Source organism: Suncus etruscus, chromosome 1 (genome assembly GCF_024139225.1).
Source record: "Suncus etruscus isolate mSunEtr1 chromosome 1, mSunEtr1.pri.cur, whole genome shotgun sequence".
Lineage (NCBI taxonomy): Eukaryota > Metazoa > Chordata > Mammalia > Eulipotyphla > Soricidae > Suncus > Suncus etruscus.
Window position 1 is genome coordinate 7311555 of NC_064848.1, and position 21140 is coordinate 7332694.

The 21140-nt window shown below is 48.8% G+C and overlaps 2 protein-coding genes across 2 annotated transcripts; both read left to right on the forward strand.

Annotated features, from left to right (window-relative positions):
• The first annotated feature begins 507 nt into the window (after window positions 1–507).
• Window positions 508–10515, forward strand: PDCD7 (programmed cell death 7). The gene is made up of 5 exons (XM_049777962.1): window positions 508–1287; window positions 4798–4936; window positions 6978–7214; window positions 7831–7918; window positions 10322–10515. Exons 1-5 carry the CDS (start codon window positions 508–510, stop codon window positions 10443–10445), a joined length of 1368 nt encoding a protein of 455 aa, XP_049633919.1. The 3' UTR covers window positions 10446–10515.
• A 4759-nt stretch (window positions 10516–15274) lies between these two features.
• On the forward strand, window positions 15275–20399 carry UBAP1L (ubiquitin associated protein 1 like). Its single transcript, XM_049782875.1, has 4 exons — window positions 15275–15406; window positions 17812–18096; window positions 19455–19658; window positions 20110–20399. Exons 1-4 carry the CDS (start codon window positions 15287–15289, stop codon window positions 20242–20244), a joined length of 744 nt encoding a protein of 247 aa, XP_049638832.1. The 5' UTR covers window positions 15275–15286; the 3' UTR covers window positions 20245–20399.
• The last annotated feature ends 741 nt before the right edge of the window (window positions 20400–21140 follow it).

Sequence of the window (21140 nt, forward strand, 5' to 3'; positions counted from 1 at the left end):
GGGGCAAGCTTGTGCAGCTTCAAGCCTTCACTCTACACTCTAGTATCACAAGACCCCAGCGTCTTCACTGGCCTAGCAACGACTGTCACTCTCAGCGAAAGCCTGTAGCAATCAGTGCGCCAGGAGAGCCTAGCAAAGAAACGCCCACTCAGCAGGGACTTAAACTTCCGGGGCGGCGCGCGTAAACGACGTCACTTCTCCCGGAAGCGGGAGTCCCGTCCGCGCTCTGTCTCTCCGTGGCGCCCCGGACCGCCCGGTTCACGAACTTCCGGGGCGGTCGCGCCAGTGACGTCACGTCAGCGGCGCGCGTGAAAGACGTCACGTCCCCCGGAAGCGGGCTTCCCGTCTGCGCTGTCTCTCCGCGGAGGCCATGGCTTAGCCGCCCGGGCTCACGAGACTTCCGGGGCGGTCGCGCCCAGTGACGTCACGGCGGCGACGCGCGTAAAAGACGTCACGTCCCCCGGAAGTGTCATTACTGTCAAACGCTCGCTCCTCTCCGCGGCTGCCATGGCGCTGCCGCCCTTCTTCGCCCCCGGCCGCCCGGGCCCGCCGCCCCCGGCCCCTTTCGGCTGCCCGCCGCCGCCGCTGCCCGCTCCGGCTTTCCCGCCGCCGCCGCCGCTGCCAATGCCGCAGCGGCCCGGCCCCTTCCTGCAGCCCCCGGCCGAGGCCTTCTACCCCGCGCCGTTGCCGCCGCCCCTGCAGCCGCCTCCGCCCCAGTGCCGGCCGCCGCCGGGCAGTGACCCCGGGGAGCCGCCCTGGAGCCCGCGCTGGCCCGAAGCGCCGCCGCCGCCCGACCCGCCGCCGGGGGACGAGATCCTGCAGCGGCTGCACGAGCGGCTGCGCGACCGGCAGTGGCTGGAGGCGGCCTTCGGGGCCTCGCGGCGGGCGGCCGGCCCCAAGCCCCCCCGGGCGCCCCCGGGACCCAGCCTGGGCGAGGTGCGCGCGCGTCTCGGCGGGGCCCTGCGCCTGGCGCGGCGGCTGCGCGGCCTGAGCCGGGCCCTGCGCGAGGCGGAGGCGGACGGGCCGGCGTGGGCGCGGCTGCACGCCGAGGCCGCCCCGCTGCGCGCCGAGCTGGCCGAGCGCCTGCAGCCGCTCACTCAGGCCGCCTACCTGGGCGACGCGCGCCGGCGGCTCGAGCGGGTCCGGCGCCGCCGCCTGCGGCTCCGCGAGCGCGCCCGGGAGCGCCGGGCCGAGCGGGAGGCGGAAAGCGCCCGCGCCGTGGAGCGCGAGCGCGAGATCGACCGCTGGCGGGTCAAGTGCGTGCAGGAGGTGGAGGAGAAGCAGCGGGTAAGGGCAGGGGAGAGGGAGAGGCGCTCGACTTCGGGCGAGCCTGGACACTGCAGGCGACACCCCGGGGACAAGCCGCTTTTCCCCCTCGTAAAGCGATGGGTTGCCCGCCCATTCGACCCAGTTCCGTGGAGGCGTGCGCCATGCAAGAGCTCCAGATGCACCCCAGAATGGTATTTGGAAAATAAAGGATCGCACAAGCACGTTGGTGGAGCTAGATGCCAGGTCCCCTGGGATAAAATAACTTGACCCTCACCACTAGGAACACAGTCCCCTAATTGGCAGTTGTTGACCTTTTCCAGGATTCACACACCTCTTCCTATACTCAAACACACCCCTCTTCTGTACTCAAACACACACCCCTCTTCCTACACACACCCACACACCTCCCTATACTGAAACATACACCCCTCTTCCTACACACACCTCCTTTTCTATACTCAAACACACATCCCTCTTCCAACACACGCACTCCTTTTTCTACACACACACACACACACACACACACACACACACACACACACACACACACACGAGTGTAGGGACAAACACCTATACTCAAGGCTTACTCCTAGCTCGGTGGAACCATAAACGGGCTTTAAAACTTGTCCTCTCCCCAGCTCAGATTTCTTTGTGTGTAAGTTTGAAACCACGTAGAGTTGCCAGGCTTAGTGATGTTGTTTTGTCGGGTATTTTACTCTGGTTCTTACGTGCACATCTTGAGTCCTCGTGACCTCAAGGGGCAGTCGTTGCTGTTTCATCCCAATTTTACTCGTGCAGTGGAGGCAGAGTGGTTAGCCTTGTGACAGGTGCAGTGGTTTGTGGCAGTTCCGTTCAGGAGTCGAGCCCAGTTATCTGATACCAAAACCTGTTGATCTCAAGCTCTTGAGTAGAGGCCAAGATAAATAGGAACGTGGTCAAAGAGTTGTCTGGGTCACTGGTGTTGAGCTGCTGGTTGGCCCACAAGGTACGAAGAGGTGCGTGTGACTTCGGCTTCCTTCCCCCTACTCAGCACACTCAATTCCTGTGCCACTACTGCCCTAAGTCTAATACAACTCTTCTCTGAGGTTTAGTTAGTAATCGCAGCATTTATTTTTGTTTTGTTTGTTTGTTTGTTTGTTTTGGAGGGAACATATTGTCGTTTCTCAGTGGTTACTCCTGGCTTAGATTTCAGGAATCACTCCTGGCGGTGCACAGGGGACTATAACGGATGCTGATAGTCCTAAAAGTTGCATGCAAGGAAAGCACCCTAACCACTGTGGGATCTCTCCAGCCCTCAAGTTTATTATTATTGTTTTATGGTTCACACCCAGAAGTGCTCAGGGCTTACTTCTGGCTTTATACTTGGGATAAATCCTGTGGGCTTTAGGGACCATATAGGATGCCAGAGATCATAACCCGGGTTGGTTGCATGTAAGGCAAGTGCCTACCAATTGTACTATCTATTGCTCTGGTTCTTTTTAGCCTTTCTTTTTGCCTCTGGTATTAATTATCAAGGGTCCACATACTAAGTACCACCAGTGGCTCACACTTGGATGTGGCTTTAGTGAACTCAGATCATCAGCATGTTAAAGGTTAAATCACAGAGGGAAGTAGAGAGAACCTGAGTCAGCAGAGCAGAAGTTAATGGAGAAGTAAGTAGTGAGTGCATGGCTCAATGTTGGGTATAAAAATAGAGAGCATGGGGCCCGGAGAGATAGTACAGCGGCGTTTGCCTTGCAAGCAACCAATGCAGAACCAAAGGTGGTTGGTTCGAATCCCGGTGTCCCATATGGTCCCCCGTGCCTGCCAGGAGCTATTTCTGAGCAGACAGCCAGGAGTAACCCCTGAGCACTGCCGGGTGTGGCCCAAAAACCAAAACAAAACAAAAAAAAAAATAGAGAGAGCATGGGCCAGTGCGGTGGCGCAAACTGTAGGGCATCTGCTTTGCCCGCGCTAGCATAGAACAGACCACAGTTTGATCGCCTATGCGGTCCCCCAAGACAGGAGCGATTTCTGAGTGCATAGCCAGGGGTAACCCCTGAGCGTTGCCGGGTGTGGCCCAAAAAATAAAAATAGAGAGCAGAAAAGATTTAATTCAGCATCCTTTAACCTGAATAAGGTGCGTGTGGCTCATGAACTTGCAGTGGACCAGTGGTTTCCCACCTTTCTGTACCTGTCCACTGGCCTGAGTTCATGGACCAGTGATTGGAAGCCATTGCAGCCCTAGGAACAGCATTTCAGTACAGCCAGATGCAGGAGTTTCAGTGTTAGGTACCATGGGACCTTAGAAGGAAACCATGAAAGGAATATTCAAACCATTGGGGGAAGTGTTAGGAACCTTTCTGTGTGGTTTGGCAACATTTGAACATTTGGGGGTTGAAGGTAATGTCAGGCAAAAGCAGTGGTACAATTTCAGGCCTAGGAGGAGTCCAGAAAAAAAGGTGCTGAAATATAACTCAAGGTTATTTGGGCACACACTTGACCAATAGGAACAAGTCTTATTTTTATTTGGGGAGGGGGGGTTTAGTCCCACCCTACAGCACTCAGGGCCTACTCCTGGCTCTGCGCTCAGAAATCACTCCTGGCAGGCTCAGGGGACCATATGGGATGCTGGGAATAGAACCTGGGTCCATCCTGGGTTGGCCGCGTGCAAGGCAAACGCCCTACCGCTGTGCTATCGCTCTGGTCCTGAGTCTTATTCTTCAATTAGAATTTGGGGGGGTTGTTTGTTTGTTTGTTTGGTTTTTGGTTTTTGGACCACATTCGGCGGTGCTCAGGGTTTACTCCTGGCTGTCTGCTCAGAAATAGCTCCTGGCAGGCCCGGGGGACCATATGGGACACCGGGATTCGAACCAACCACCTTTGGTCCTGGATCGGCTGCTTGCAAGGCAAACGCTACTGTGCTATCTCTCTGGGCCCGCTTGTTTGTTTTTAATATGGGACATTGTCTTGACTTATTCCTGACTCCATATTCATAGCTCGTTCCTGGCAGGGCTTGAACCCAAATCATCAAAGTGCAATACAAATGCCTTCTCTGCTACACTGTCTTTGGCCTGGGAAGGATGATACTTTTGTCACCCACAAGAGAGTACTGGAGACATGCCCCGCAAGTAGTGACTTGAACCAGTTACTTTGTGAGTGGCAGCTAGGGAAGAGAGTGGGGTGGTGATTCCCAGATGTCTGAAAGGCTGTTTGGGGAAGATTATTTTTTTGCTGATGAGCACAAACTGCTTTCACATTGTCAGTCCGCACCAGGGTGCTGGTCTTCCAGCCTGCTCCCTTATTTCCCAGATACTGGGAATCTTTGTACACAGGAGTTTGCACTGTTTATTAAGGGATGGAGGTTTTTCTTGGGCCACACTCAGAGAAACAGGGCACAAAGACGAGCCCCCTAAGGGAACTGCAAAGAACTGCCTAGAAGATAAAGGTGGTGCCCAGTCAGTAGAGGGGATTTTAGCTGGATGGTGCCGACGGGTGTTGCAGAGGCTGTTACTGACCCCCACGGTCTGGGCTCTGCTTCTCTTCCAGGAGCAGGAACTTAAAGCTGCTGCTGATGGCGTCTTGTCAGAAGTGAGGAAGAAACAAGCAGACACCAAAAGGATGGTGGATATTCTTCGGGCCCTGGAGAAATTGAGGAAACTCAGAAAAGAGGCTGCAGCAAGGAAAGGTAACTAGTGCTTCCACTTGCATTTTCTTCCTCTGTTCTCTGGCTGCTTCCTTCACTCTCCAGCCCTCCCCTCACACAATTCCTGAAGGGAACATGCTGTGATGTGCCATTATTTCCACCTGATAGTGTATCTGGACTGGTCAGCAGGAAACTTGGGAGGATGTCTAGGGGTCGTGGAAAGGTGCGTGCAGTGACCCACTATGCTGTCTTCCTTGCTTCTCATTTCTTAGTATGTTACATGCTTCTGAGTGATTGTGGGTGGCTTTGTCCCTGAAGTGATCCTAGGTCTACTTGGTATTTTAAGAAGCATTGAAAATTCTGAATTCTTCAGAAACGTTGTAACCTGAAGGAGTGATTTAAAAACAATATTTGTGGGTTAGCGGTCATTCCCTATGATACTCAGCCTGCTGGGCCAATTCAGTTCCAGGGCCTGAGGCTGAGGATGTGGTGACTCACCCCCCTTGTGCTCAAGAACTTCCAGGACCACATCTAGTGATGCTTTAGGTCTTCTGAGCTCTGCCAGAGGAGTAATCCCTGAGAGCAGTACCAGGAGTAAGCCCTGAGCCTTCTGGGTGTAAACCCCCCCCCCCAAAATGAAAACAAACAAAAAACAAAAAGCAACCTCAGCCATGTGAAGTGACTCGTTTCCCTAGCAATTTGGCTGTAGGTTTGAGACCTGGAAAGCAAAACTCTAGAGTGGGGTTGGGAGTGATGAAACCAAGTGAGACACTGCAACTGACCTAGCACACAGCTGCAGCCATATGAAGCTTTGAATCCTCAAACTGCATATGGTCTCCTGTCCCCTGACCACTGCCAGGTGTGGCTCTGAATGGGTGGTGGTAGGGAGAGTATCTACAGAGCTGAAAACCAGTCCACCACCTTGACAACTTTGGAATAATATGTATCCCCAGATGCATCAGGAGAGTGGTCACAGAACAGAGTGGGAAGCCCTTTTGCCAAGCTCCTTTTGCCCTCCCTGGGGAACTTGTAGAGGTGCCATTGGTTATCAACAGTGGCTTGCTAGAGGAATGCCTGATTGGCAATGGGGCGGCTACCCAGGTGCCCTCGAGCAGGGCTTCATCTCCAGAGCAAGGCAGCCCCTCCTAAGGGGGCAATATGAGGACCCAACATTCATTGTCACCATTTAGGGTCTCCACTAGTGCCATTGGACAGGGCTAGCATGGGCTGGGTTTGCCTGTGGGGTATGTAGAGAAACTTCAAGAAAACTAGGCAGGAGAGGGAAGAGGCAGGAGGTGCAGAGAGAGCATGTGTAGAGACTGTGAAATGTTGAGGAAGCTGAAGCAATACCCCAACTGACACCCCGTGGATGTGGGCAACTATAGCTCTGTGGAGCCCTAGGTGGTTTGAGGAATGGGAGCAGTTTGTGAGCACCACAGGGACTACTCAGACCTGTCATGGTAGCAGTGTGGCTCCTCAAGAGTTTAGCGGGCGGCATTTTCACCTCAGCATCCACATTGAGGCCCAGCTGCAATCATGGCACTCTCCCTGTAGGTGTGTGTTAACCTACATGCTGACGGATCCCCCACCCCGTGGTTGCCTTTTTCAATGCAATTGACCCTGGTCTTTGGACGAAAGTGACCATGGATCATAAGACCCTTACAATTCAACTCAATGGGAAGGAGATATGGGAAGTGCTGAGTGTTCCCAGAACTTTGAATCCCCCAAAGACTCAGTGGAAAGATGGAATCAGCCTGAACTGTGGGTCTGCCTGGTTCCTCAGTACTGCTGTCACAGAATCCCAACTGTGGGTGCGAGCTTTCACAGTCAGCTTGGAGCTCTGCTCTGAACAAGGTTCACTGTTCAGCTGGAGGATTGAAAGCACTGGGAGTCAGGTCAGAGGTTAAAGTGTTAAGATCCAGGGAGTTTGGAAGTCCAGGTGGGTGAAACTAGAGACTTGAAACCATGAATGTTGATTAGAATTTATAGGTTCATATTCTAAGTTAGCATTTGTGCTGCTTCATAGCATGAGGGTGAGGTTAAGAACAAGTTATATCTAAATTCCTGTGGGTCTCTTTCCCAGGGGTTTGTCCTCCAGCCTCAGCTGATGAGACTTTTGAGCATCATCTTCAGCGACTGAGAAAACTTATGAAGAAGCGCTCTGAACTATATGAAGCAGAGGAAAGAGCCCTCAGAGTGATGTTGGAAGGAGAACAGGAAGAAGAGAGGAAAAGAGAGTTAGAAAAGAAACAGAGAAAAGAGAAAGAAAAAATTTTACTTCAGAAGCGTGAAATTGAGTCCAAATTATTTGGGGATCCAGGTAACTTCTTCTACCCAGGGATAAATGGAAACTACTGGTTTACTGCTGTTCTTGTGGGTGATCTCAGCTGGAGTGACGTTAGAGTAGGCCACAGTTCTGGAGTAGATCCTCTAGAATTGGAAATCATGGATAAAGATGAAAAGTAGCTGATCAGATGATCAAAATCCTGTATACAACCCCCTAGCCTTAAGAAATACACTCTAGGGCCCGGAGAGATAGCACAGCGGCATTTGCCTTGCAAGCAGCCGATCCAGGACCAAAGGTGGTTGGTTCGAATCCCGGTGTCCCATATAGCTCCCCGTGCCTGCCAGGAGCTATTTCTGAGCAGACAGCCAGGAGTAACCCCTGAGCAATGCCGGGTGTGGCCAAAAAATCAAAAAAAAAAAAAAAATACACTCTATGGGCTAGAGAAATAGTACAGAGGGTAGGGTGCTTTCCTGGCCTGCAGCAGATCCCTGTATGATCTCCGGCATCTAATATGGTTCCTTGACCCCACCAGGAGTGGTTCCCTGAGTGCAGAGCCAGAAGTAAGCCCTGAGCACTACCAGGTGTGGCCCCAAAGCAGAACAATAGAAATAAACTATATAGAGGTGTGATTATGCTTTCTCTCTTTCAGATGAATTCCCACTTGCTCACCTCTTACAGCCTTTTCGACAGTATTACCTTCAAGCAGAGCACTCCCTGCCTGCGCTCATTCAGATAAGGTCAGTGCGTAGCTCTCAACCACCTTTTCCTTCCTCTTCCTTCTCTAGTAAGAGATATTTGGTGAATTGTTAACTGATTTTCTTTTTAAGGTTACTTATACATTTCTCTGAAAGTTTATAAGTTTAGGGGAGTTGCCTGTATCTGTAGGTAGCTTTCATTCATTCCTTTTTATTGAGGGGGCTCACCTGATGTGCAAGGGGGTTACTTCTCTCTGCATGGGAATCACTCCTGGTAGTGCTTGGGATGCCTGATGGGGTGCTGGGAATTAAGCCCAGGTCAGTGCATGCAAGGCACTGTTTACTCCAGCTCCCTTTCATTAGTCCTTGAGAAGTAGATGTCCTGTTTTAACAGGGGAGCTTCCCATGACTTACTGACTTGTGTTGCTCAAGGCTTTAAATACTTTGCCAATTGGGAGTAGTGATTTGGTAGTTTTGGATAGTAAAAGAGTCTATCATTCCTGGGCGTGGAGAGATAGCACAGCGGTGTTTGCCTTCCAAGCAGCCGATCCAGGACCAGAGGTGGTTGGTTTGAATCCTGGTGTCCCATATGGTCCCCCATGCCTGCCAGGAGCTATTTCTGAGCAGACAGCCAGGAGTAACCCCTGAGCACCACTGGGTGTGGCCCAAAAACCAAAAAAAAAAAAAAAAAGAATATCATTCCTGTAGTCCTGTCTAGGGATACTATCCACACTGACCTTCTGAATTCCCAAGTGTCAAAGCCAGGAAAGCCATTTATTCTCATTCTCAGCCTGTGGTTACTTTCCTGCTCTCTGAGTTTCCTTGCCTTAATGAAGAGATGAAAACTAGACTGTGACTGACCTTGACAGTGCTGCTCTTCCCATACATAGCTCTGAGAACTTAGTGCATGTAGTGGAAAGAAGGGCTGATTTGGTTCCATAAGCTGCTTCAGCCTGTCTGCTGCCTGGAACTTCAGAACCTGACTTAAAGCATGAAATTTAAGTCTTCTCTGAGGTTACTTCCAAAGTGACAGCAACGCTCCTTACTATACTTTTACTTTTTAGGATGTATGTTTCTGGCCAATATGTAATTATTTAATTTAATTAATTTGTTTATTTATGAATAACTCTCCAATCACACCTGGCAATTCTCAGGGGTTATTCTTGGCTCTGTGCTCAAGAATTAGTCCTGTCGGTACTCAGGACCATATGGGATACTGGGGATCAAACCTAGGTTGGCCACATGTAAAGCAAACACCCAACCCTCTGCTATTACTCTGGCTCCAATTCTACCTTTTAAATGTATGCATAGTTGAGTCTCATTATTTTTGGTGACTGTTCTAGACAACCTTGCTCACTGAGGTAAGAAATGTTCAGAGTGCCCTTACATTCTTAATGATAGGAAATACAGGAGTAGGGGCCTCTGGCAGTATTTTCATCAGCCATTGTTACAATAAGGCTTTCTGTATATTTTTAGGTAGAGAAGCCTTGTTCAATGAATAAATGTTATTGATTGACATTGGATTTGTGGCTAACAACACTTAGATTCATTCCAGAACAAAGGCCTAGGAGGAGCATATGTTGGTGTGGTATTTGCTCTCCAAAGGGCTTTTCTACTAAGACTTCTGCTTTGATAAGAGCAGGGGATATGAAAAGTCCCAGTATAAAGGCATATATACTGGGATGAAGAGGTATTAAATAGACTGCAAAAGGAACACTTTTGACAGTACAAGGAGCTGAAAATACAGCAATGGTATCTTCCTCAGCCTCTGCTGTGAACATGCATGGCAGACAGTTGGCACAGAACACCGCTAGTAATAGTGTGAGGATTAGAAATACATATCAGAGGTCCAAGCTGTGGCTCAAGCAGTAAGGTATCTGCCTTGCTCACACTAGCCTAAGACAGATCGCATTTCAATCCCCCAGCATCCCATATGGCTCCCCGAAGCCAGGGGTAACCCCTCTGCATCACCGGGTGTGGCCCCCCCAAAAAAGAAGAAAGAAAAAGAAATACATTTCATTAAAATGGTCTTCAAATAATGAAGAACAGCTCTATAATCATTATTTGGTTAGATATCCATGAAATTTTTAAATCATTTTATAAGAACATTATGAAACCCAGTGTACACAATCCTAGAGTCAAATTGTACAATGGTGGACTAGGGTATCAGTTATTTGGAAGCTAAGTCTTTTTTGTTTTGTTTTGGGGCTGTACCACAGTTACTCAGGGCTTATTCTTTAATTAGGGATCTCTCTTGTTAGGTTTTGGGAGACCATCTGGGATGCTATAGATTAAATCTCTGTTGACCACATCAAGGCAATTGCCCCCCACCCCCCCCCCCCGTGTTATTGCTCTGACCCCCCCAAAAGCTAAATGTTGAGTCTGATATTTATTTTCTGCACATCTTGCTCAGAATAAACTGTTGTTCTATATTGTTCTGTTAAGACATGACTGGGATCAGTACCTGGTGCCAGCGGATCACCCCAAAGGCCACTCTGTTCCGCAAGGATGGGTTCTTCCTCCTCCTCCCAGCAATGACATATGGGCCACCGCCGTTAAGCTGCATTAGTCAAGATGCTCCTGGAGTGAGTCCAGCCCTGAGTTACCCAGGCTGCATTGTTACTGTGGACTAAACAACTTTCTACATGTGATAGTGCGTGACCCAGAAGTCACTGTTTGCGTCCGGGCCAGAGATGCATCGGGAGGTGCATGTGGTGCATGAGGGGTTACCACACGAACTGAGTAGCCTTGGTTCACCAGGTTTGCCTCTGTTTTGAGGGGCTTGTTTAGACTGACTCTTAGCTGCTTGTGTGGTGATGGGTAAGAGCACTGAATAGATGTGTACACTGGTACTTCGCACCTTTCCCCCAGTACTGGGTGTGAAAGCCACCTGGATACAGAACCACCAAGAACCACCTCATGTCCAGGAAGAACAAAAATAACTTGTTTGGGGGCCACACCTGGAATTTCTAAGGGGCTATTCTACCAAACAATGCCAGTGCCAGGATTGAACCAGGCATCCCTGGTTCATACAAAACCTATGTGCAGTACATTGAGCTAGTTCTAGTCCTCAGAAAGATAGTACAGCAGGTAGGGCACTTGTCTTACAAATAACTGATAGTCCCTGGCACCTGAGCTTGTCAGGAGTGATTTCTGAACACCACTGAATGTGGCCCCACCATCTCTCTTCCCCACCAAAACTCTACTATCTTAAAATTTTTAATCTTGCTTTTGGTGCAGCTTGAGACTTAAGGCTGGGCTTCCAGAAAAACTGATGGCCTTGTCTAGTGGCTCTTTGGAGAATGTTGAAATTTGGAGAATACCAATAGCCATGAATTGGGCTTCCATGGGTGGTGGTATTTCCCTTAGTTGAAAGCAGCTTAATGAAAGCACTTTTTGTCAGGGCAGTTTGAGCCACATTTGGATGTACTCAGGAATCGCTCCTGGATGTGCTAGGTCAGCTACATGGAAAGCAAGTGCCTTAATCCTTGTACTGTGTCTCAGCCCTGGAAGCATCTCTTTCAAGTTTCTAGCAGATAAGAAATCCCCAAGAAGAACATTTGTTTCCCACTGGGAGTGGGACCTTGACGACCTCCATTAGTCACATCACCGTTGGGATTGGTCTAGCTTCAGAATTTTCTTAGAAACTCGACTTTCTCCAAAAATGGATACATAATTAAAGTTGAGAGAAAAACAGATAAAAATAATAAAAATTATTTTTTATATTCTTTAATAAATGTCATTGTACCTGGAGGTGTTCATATGTCTGGGTCTTGATTTACTTGTCATTTATTATGTTATTTATATTTTCAAAGAATTAAATAAATATTTTTGTTTTAGTTTGAGACTGCCTCATTTGTTGCCTCCCAAATTTGTACATACTTCACATCAATGAAACATTTCACTCCTGCATCTACTTTAAAATTATTGAGGTTCCAGGGTTTTATTCACTCTGTGGTACTGGATAAAGGGAATCAAACTGAGATTGGCTGCATGATTTTATAGTTGCAAGCTCCCACATACCTTTTTCCCTTTCCTGTTTAATTTGTACTGTTAAATTTATATTTTATGGGGCCAGCGCTATAGTAGGCTTTTTGCCTTGCATCCCCACCATTTTATATGGTACCCCAGGTGCTACCAGGAGTAATTCCTGAATGCAGAGCCAGGAATAACCCTTGAGTATTGCTGGGTGTAGGCCCTAAACAAATGAACAAACAAACAAAACTCTTGTTTTGAATTGTATTGAATGCAAGTTGATCTCATCCAAAGCAAAAGCAAATGCCCCACCCAATGTACTATTGCTCTGACCCTAATGGCTTCACTTTCGATCAGTGGGAGTCTCTTAATTTCTGCACCAGTGTTCCAGATTTATCTTCTAGAATTTTTTAAATTTTCAGTTTGAAGGCCATACCAAAAAATAGGAGTTACTCAGGAGTTACTTCTAGTTCTTTGCTCAGGGATCACTCCTAGCAGTCCTCAGCATTAGCCACATAACAAAGCAAATAAGTGCATTAACCTCTGTGCTGTCTCTTCAGACCTTTAATGGAAAAGATACTCAGGTCACTACATGTGTGTGTGTGTGTGTGTACGTACTCATTTTTATTTGAAGCTGGAAACTATGTTGAGTCTTTGGCTCATATCTTTTTTTATACCATACCCAAATTCTCTTATCTGTTGAAGAGAAAGTAAAGAAAATAGAAATAATCAAAATAGACTAAAATATTAACCAATTGTTGAGTTGCAGCCTAAGATGGAAGAATATTGTTTACCATCTACTTTTTTTCAGTTTAGCAAATTGTGAAGTGAGATTAGTTGCCAACTAATGTTACTAGCATGTCCAGCTCAAGTGCTTGAGTTTGTGACGCCAAAAGATTTGGCTACGAGCAAACCAAAGAAACAACTTAAGACCATATTCTGTGCCCATGTGACTTGGGTAAGTAGGTAGCAAGAAGCTTAGCTGGGATTAAACCATCTGTTCTAACAATTCATATCTAAAAGGTTTGTCCACAGAGAAGCTAAGCTGTTTTGGTAATTGCAGGTAAGTACAAAGTATGTCTTCCAAAGAAATAATATAGAGGGACTATGCATGCTACATAGTATTAGCAATATAAGTAAAAATATTTTAGGGAATGAAGAGTCTTAAGAGGTTTTTATTTGGTGGGGGAGGGGTGGGTCACAACGAGCTGCGCTCGGGTTCTGTTTCAATGCTCAGAAATCACTCTTATGGGATGTTGGAATTTAAACCACTGTGTCCTGAGTTGGCTGCGTGCAAGGTAAATGCCCTACTGCTGTGCTATCTCTCTGCCCCCCTTCAGAAGCTTTTTAATTAAAATGGTTTTTAAATACCCATAATCACGCACATGTGCTCCCTGGGCCCATTTACATGGTCCCCAAATGTATGTCACCCGCATCTTCTTTCTTGAGATGTGGACTTTCCTACTTTAGTGCTGGATTGTGTACCGGTTCTCTTCACCTTTGGAGAAGCCTGTATTCTCTCTTGAGAGTTACTCTTACTCTCTCCCCGTTTTTTTTTTTTTTTTTATCTTTCCCACTCCCTCAGAATTTCCAAATAAAAATGCTGCCATTGAGCTCTAGTCCCAGGTTCCAGGCTACTAAATTTTGTGTTAACAACAGGAGTCTATGATTCACCACCTCTGGATATCCATGAAGAATGTATTCCCAGTGCAAGTTCCATTGTCTTTAAATGAGTAGAGTTTCTCAAAATCTTTGGAACAAAGATTGCAGTAATTGGGGCACTAGTGACTAAAGTACTATCTTGCTTCTCTACTTTTTCTGGATAGTAGAAATCATTTAAATGCATCATTTTCCAGGGGCCGTATTAAGTGTTCTATCCCCAGATTTCTATATGGTCCCCCGTGCATTGCCAGGAGTAATTCCATGGCCCAAAAAGGAAAACAAAGTTAGGCCCTGGCAGGGATGGGTGAGTGGGGCAAAGTGGAAGAATTTGGATCCTGCCTCTCAAGTGATGCTCACATATGGGCCTAGGATTGACCCCACCCCCCGACAATGATTTGGACTCAGCACTCTCTTGTGGGGGTGGCAGAAGATCCTAGGCCAGAGCTGTATCCCAATGAGGACTCTCCGGGAAGCTGAGACTGAGAATCTGTCTGTGAGACATTTTCTTCACTCTCAGCTTTAGTAGGTTCTGTGACTGATTATGACTTTAAACATCATGGTTACAAGGTTGTTTATAATACAATTGACTTTTTTCATAGAATATACAAAGTTAATCATAATTTAAGTCATACCCATGTACAGCAATCTTTACCACTACAGATTTCCTGCCGCCAATGTTGCTAGTTTCCCTTCCACTCTCTACCTGCCTTGTGGGCAGACATTTCTGTTTCTCTCATTCTCACTTCCTTCCCTGCCCTTTTTAGACATTGGTTTGCATTATTTTTACAGGGGTATTATACCTATCACTTTATCTCCTTTTAGCACTCAATTCTTGTCCAGAACAATCATTTTCCAACTATTGTCATAGTGGTCCCTTCTCTGCCCTATTTGTTTATATATATATATATATATATATATATATATATATATATATATATATATATCTCACAAATGAGTGCAATTATTTCATGTCTATCTCTCTTCCTCTGACTCATTTTGCTCAGCATAATACTCTCCATATCCATCCATGTGTTAGCGAATTTCATGACTTCATTTTTCCTGCATTGTCTTTTTCAACAAAACATTTTGTGAATCCTTCTTGTTGGCATGAGATACTGGCTATGACACCTTTGTCAGATGTCATATACTCCAGAGCCCTTCCTATGGTTTGTGAGATTGTGTGGGACGTGAAGTGAGGTTTTCTTGTTTGTTTGTTTTTTGTTTATTTTTTGGGCCACACCCATTTGGTGCTCAGGGGTTACTCCTGGCTAAGTGCTCAGAAATTGTCCCTGGCTTGGGGGGGGACCATATGGGACGCCGGGGGCTCGAACCGCTGTCCTTCCTTGGCTAGCGCTTGCAAGGCAGACTCCTTACCTCTAGCGCCACCTCGACGGCCCCGGGTTTTCTTAATGATGCTTTTTGATTAGTCAAAGGTGGTTCTCCACCCTCCCATATCCAGTGGTGTTCAGGGAGTGTTTAAGCTAAGCAGGCTCAGGGATCACTTCTGGGCAGGGACCGGAAGACCACATGTAGTGCCAAACTGAGCCCAGGTCTGCCACTTATAAGGAGTCTGTACTACCTCTCTTGCCCCATTTTTGCTATCCAGTTTATAACATTTTCCTTATTGACTATTCCTCTATGATCTGCTGAGATTCTAAAACTAAGAATATATTCTCTTTCATCTTTGAGCTTTATTTTACCTTTCCCTCAGAACCATTTCCCCTCAGGACCACTCTCTCTCCCCTGTCATCAGGTAGCCTTTGCTTTCACAGAATGAATGCCCTGGACGATGTCCCCTTCAAAGTGTCCAGGAGCTTTGTGATGGCCCCTGAGCCCCTCCCTGGGCTGGAGACCAGCATCCCAGCCTGCAGGGAGCTTCTGCTGGGCACTATGGTAAGTGAGGCTATTCAGCTGTCAGTTTCTTTAGGCCTGTGTCTGGGTTGAAACAGCCATGTGGATACCTGCTTCTTGACTTTCCAAGGCAGCCAGGCCTTTTTCCTTTTCCAAGAGGAAAGATGTCTCATTGAAGAAGGCTGGTGGCTGAGCTCTAGGGATTATTTATGGCTATTTGAAGTCTAGGCTCATTAGAAAGCTACCTATATGAAGCCACTGGTGGCTACTGCCAGGACAATCCCTTTCTCTTTCCTCTCAGCCTGCTGTGTGGTCTAAATTCCCAGCATCTGATCCAGTCCTTTGGACTAGGCCACCATTTTAGAGCCCTATCTTAACAATGCAAGCAGGGTACAGAACAGACACAGCAGAAGCAGTTACTCTGCCTAATCTGCCTTGTGGCGCCTCCTGACTATGGTGTTCACACTAGGATCTGCACCCAGTATATGAAGTTTTCTTAAAGATTTATGGAATGGGCCCGGAGAGGATAGCACAGCGGCGTTTGCCTTGCAAGCAGCCGATCCAGGACCAAAGGTGGTTGGTTTGAATCCCGGTGTCCCATATGGTCCCCCGTGCCTGCCAGGAGCTATTTCTGAGCAGACAGCCAGTAGTAACCCCTGAGCACCGCTGGGTGTGGCCCCCCCAAAAAAAAAAAAGATGTATGGAATGGGGGCCGGAGGGATAGTATGGAGGCAAGGCATTTGCCTTGCATGCAGAAGGATGGTGGTCCGAGTCCTGGCATCTCGTATGGTCCCCTGAGCCTACCAGGAGTAATTTCTGAGTGTAGAGTCAGGAGGGGAACCCCTGAGCACTGCTGGGTGTGACCTAAAAACCAAAAAAAAAAAAAAAATTATGGAATGATAGCACAGCAGGTAAGGCGCTTTCAATTGCACTCAGCCAACCCAACTTCAATCCCTGGCATCCCATATGGTCCCCCAAACCTACCAGGAGTGATTTCTGAGTGTAGAGCCAAGAATAACCTTTTAGTGTTGCTGGGTGTGGTCCAAAAAAAGTTTTGTTTTGGGGAGGAATGCACTCAAGAATAACTCCTGGCAGAGCTCAAGGGACCATGTGGGATGCCAGGAACCAAACTGGGGCATCCCTCTAGGTCAGTCATGTGCAAAGCAAATACCCTACTCACTTTACTATCTCTCCAGCCCAGGAGGAAACTTTCTGAGTTTTTGTTTTGTTTTGTTTTGTTTTTTTTGTTTTGTTTTGTTTTGGCCACATCCAGCGGTGCTTAGAGGTTACTCCTGGCTAACTGCTCAGAAATAGCTCCTGGCAGGCACAGGGTACCTTATGGGACACCGGGATTCGAACCAACCACCTTAGGTCCTGGATCAGCTGATTGCTATCTCTCTGGGCCCACTTCCTGAGTTCTTAATTATAATACAATTAGTTCAGGGGGTAGACTGCAAAACTTATGAGTTTTTTTTTTTTTTTAAGTCAAGAACAAAGCCCAAAGCACTAGTACAGCCAGGAAGGCACTTGCCTTGCCGCAGGTGGCCCCAGTTAGATCCCACCATTCATAGAGTGCCTTAAGCCCTTCCAGAAGAGATCACTGAGCACAGAGCCAGGAGTCAGCTCTCAGCACTGCCAGATGTGGCCTCCTCAGTGGTTTATTTTGGAGTCACACCCATAGATGTCAAGTGTCATGCGTGGCTCTGAGCTCAGAAATCACTCCTGGCAATGCTCAGGGGACCATTTGGGATGTTAAAGTGTAGAATCAAATAATTAACGATGGGGCTGGATGGCGATGGATGGCGATGGATTCCTTTCTGCCACCCCAGGCCACATGGCTCTGCAACTCCATCCAGCCGGCCGGGTCCCAGGCCCAGGTGAAATCACTCACTCACACGCAGGCTTCAGGAAGAATCATCTTTATTCATGCCCTAGCCACCACAGGTGTGTGGCCTATGTCAACCTTTCAAGCACAGCATTATTTTGCTAGCCCTGCATCTTATCTCCTGTTAGCCATCTTCCCTTTGGGCTCCATGCGGCCCAAAGATCCAAAAGCCGGCCAAGAGACAAAAAGGGCCGAATCCCTTTCCTCCCAGGCTTATCTAACTTTATTCCGACCCCTCCCAGGAATGGGAGGTCTTGCAGGTAGGGTCACACCTATTATCCGGTTCCCTAGACCCCTCCCAGAAATGGGTGGGTCTTGGGGTACACCACATTAAAGATCAAAATTAGGTCAGACAGGCAAAGCAAGCCCTCTACATCCCAAATGTACTACTGTCCCCTGTTATTGTTATGTTACTGAGCATCTCCACTGGGTACTAACCAAATCCGCACAAGTGACAGCTTGGGGTCAGGGTCAGGAGCTGTGTCGGGGCTGGGCAGTGGGGAGTAGGGCGTGGGGGGTGGTCGTGCCTGAACAGGGGCCTCAAGAGGCGCTTCCTTCGCAGCACGACTTCAGCCTGGAGAGACGCGCGCTGTGCTGGGTGGAGGCGACCTACCCTGGGCCTTGCGCGAGGTCTCCGGACGGCCCAGCCTTCGCCTCGGCCCCTCCCGCCTGGCTGCTGCTGCTCAGCCCTGCTGAGCCTGGATCCCAGGAGCCCCCTAAGGAAGAGGAAAGGGAGGATGCCCCAGCTGGCAGCAATTGCCAGTTGAACCCCGGGGACCCCCTCTGCTTGGGGCCTGCACCCACTTGCGCCCCACTTCAGCTGCGGGGTCCAGAGCCCACTGCTGCGGTAAGAGATCCCGGTAACCCTCGGCTCAGCATCACACCCCCTGCCTTGGTTCAGGGGTCCCTCATGTCCCCTTCGTCCTCTCTGTGCTTGCAAGGCCCTGGTGCGTCCAGAGAATTGGATCTGCCAGTGCCACCGCAACACTACCAGTAGGAGGCACCCCTAGGCCTGAACATCTGTTTAGTCCCAGGCCCGGGAGAGCAAGGCGGGCTTTGGGGCTGGCATGCAGCTTGCAGTGGAGCTGGAAGGGACCCTTGCACTCACAGCACAGAACCAGGAAAGCTGGTCGCAGGTTCAAGGCCAGAGCAGTGCTATGTCGTGTCCTAGCAGGAGCAGGTTGTGGAGGATGCTGAGGGCAGAGGGGGAGACTCGGAGGAGAAGGACATAGACTGCAAGGCCCAGTCCAGATCTCCAGAGATTTATGTCTTTCCTCTTTTCTTTTTTCCTTCCTGGTTTTAGGGGCTTCAGCGGTTGATGTGCAGGGTTTACTCCTGACTCTGTTCCCAGGGATCACTCCTGGATCGACTTAGCTGCTTGCAGGACAATTGCCTTAACCCTGTATTATCTCTGGCCCCAACGTATTTTTCTTTTTCCTTTTTTAGTTTTTGGGTCACACCCAGCATTACTCTGGAGTTACTCCTGGTTCTGCACTCAGGAGCTAACTTCTGGAAGTGCTCATGGGATCATATGGAGTGCTCAGGATCAAACCCTGGTTGGCCTTGCACAAGGCAAGCACCCTACTGTTTTTTTGTTTTTGTTTTTGAATTTAATTTGAGGGTTCTTGGGGACACACTTAGTGGTGCTCAGGGCTTACTCCTAGTTCTGCTCTCAACGACCTCTCCTGGAGGTTCTTGAGAGATCATATGGAATGTTGGGGTTCAAACCCAGCATCAAAAACATTTTATCCAGGGGACTGGAGAGATAGCATGGAGAAAAGGCGTTTGCCTTGCATGCAGAAGGTTGGTGGTTCGAATCCCGGCATCCCATATGGTCCTCTGAGCCTGTCAGGAGTGATTTCTGAGCATAGAGCCAGGAGTAACCCCTGAGCACTGCTGGTGTGACTCAAAAACCAAAAAAAGAAAAAGAAAACATTTCATCCACTGCAGTATTTCTCCAGCCCCAAATGTTTTTTTTTTTTTCTTCTTTAAAGAACCAACTGTTTAAGGCTGAAATTTTACAAGTCTGTATCTAGAACAGCTGGACAAGGTGGGGGGAGGATAGAAGGAGGAGACAGTGGGGGACAGCTCTCTGCCTAAGGTCAGGAGATGAACCCGTGAACCAGGCCAAGATGGATTGAGCCCAAGGGACACAGCAAAGATCTGGCCTTTCCACCCACCTTTCCATGTGCATGTGGCTGAACATCTGAATCAGACCTTGGTGAGGCTGTCCCAGTGCCTCCTGCACCCCATCTGCTGCCCCTGCCCTTCCTTACTGCCCTTCCTTCCCGCCTCCTTTCTTGGCAGTTTCTTGGCTACCTCGGGGCCTGTGAGCGCCTGCAACTGCAAGGGTATGATCAGGGCCTGGTGGAGGAGGCCATGGAGATGTCCCAGTTTTCTGAACGCCAGGTCAGCAGGCAGGGGTCAGGGGGCATATCAGACCAGGGCTACTTTCAGCGGAGTAGTGATCACAAGGAAGAGAAAGGGGATGCCAGGGGGACCCGGAAGTGGCTAGCACTGATGTGATTTGACTTGAGTCAGTCCCTTCAGCCCTGTTGTTGAAGGCCTGTTCTTTACTGGACAGCAGAAAGACACTAGAACTACCTACGTGGGGAATTTGCAGGGGCCTGGGATATTCTAAGTGTCCACAGCATCTGGCATTGGGCCAGGCTTGGGAGAGGGGTGAGGGGAAGGGGCAGAAGAGGAGGAAGAGGGAAGAGGAGGAAAAAGAGGGGAAAGGAAGGGGGAGGGGAAGAGAGAGTGAGGATAAGGAGGAGGAAGACAAAGGAAATAGAGGAGGGTGTGTGTGTGTGTGTGTGGCCAGACTCTCCAAGACCCCAGCGCTCCCTGATCCCAACAGGCTGGGGAGTTTCTGCATCTCTGGGAGCAGTTCAGCGACATGGGCTTCCAGCAGGATGACATCCGGGAGGCGCTGCTGGTTCATGGACCCTGCCGTGAGCAAGCCCTAGAGGAGCTGGTGGCCTGCACACCCTGACCACAGTGCCCCAGGATGCCAGCTGGCAGCCACACCCTGTCACTACATTGTCAAGTCCTATAGGAAGAATTCAGTGTGCCCTAGAATGGACCCAAGGCAAGAGCTGGTCTATCCCCCACTCTTCACACTCACACACCCCAGCCCCAAGCAAGAAGCTTGACAAAGTGATGCTGCTCACTGTAAATGCCACGACTGCTACTGAGTACTGAGAGCAAAAGCCCCATGTTGAGGCTAAGGGGTAGCACAGTTATAAAATGACACTGACAGAGTTCTCTGGAAGAGAAAAACCACGAACTAGGTACTAATAGTGCAGAAGTAAATGGCTCTCCCTGAGGTCTCAGCAGCTTCCCAGAATGCTCAAGACACAGGCTTTGACAGCACTGCTGTCAAAACTTTGCAGGGAGGAGGGAGGCACTTCTCAAACACCAGACTCATCTCCCAGGACAAAGGGCATAGATAATACCACTCTCCTCACACACACAGTAAAGAAAGGATACATAATCTGGATGAAACAGGAAACTTTCTCTACCCGGGGACCCTGCTTAGCAATAAAGATCACTTCCTGTTTCTTTGCAAACCATCCTGCTTCCTTGATAAAGTTTTCTTATACCTTTGTTTCTGTGAATTCATTCACAAACCCACATATCTACTGGTGACCCCCAGCAATAGCCAATGGCAGGAGTGAGCTTGACCTTATCCTCTTTTTAGTGGGGGGGGGCACTCTATTTTGTTGTTGTTTGGTTTTGATTAAGGGATCATACCCAGCAGTTCTCCTGCCTCTGTGCTTAGATATCACTCCTGGTTCCTTGAGGAATGGGGTACCAGAGATTGAACTCAGGTCAGCTGTATGCAAGGCAAGTGCCTTGCCCACTGTACTCTTGCTCTGGTCCCAAGGG

Coding starts and splice junctions, on each gene's coding strand:
- PDCD7 (XM_049777962.1), top strand. CDS start 508: ATGGCGCTGCCGCCCTTCTTCGCCCCCGGCCGCCCGGGCCCGCCGCCC. Junction 4,937..6,977: donor AGAGGCTGCAGCAAGGAAAG/GTAACTAGTGCT, acceptor TCTCTTTCCCAG/GGGTTTGTCCTCCAGCCTCA. Junction 7,215..7,830: donor CAAATTATTTGGGGATCCAG/GTAACTTCTTCT, acceptor TCTCTCTTTCAG/ATGAATTCCCACTTGCTCAC.
- UBAP1L (XM_049782875.1), top strand. CDS start 15,287: ATGAATGCCCTGGACGATGTCCCCTTCAAAGTGTCCAGGAGCTTTGTG. Junction 15,407..17,811: donor AGCTTCTGCTGGGCACTATG/GTAAGTGAGGCT, acceptor CTTCCTTCGCAG/CACGACTTCAGCCTGGAGAG. Junction 18,097..19,454: donor GTCCAGAGCCCACTGCTGCG/GTAAGAGATCCC, acceptor TGTGGCTGAACA/TCTGAATCAGACCTTGGTGA.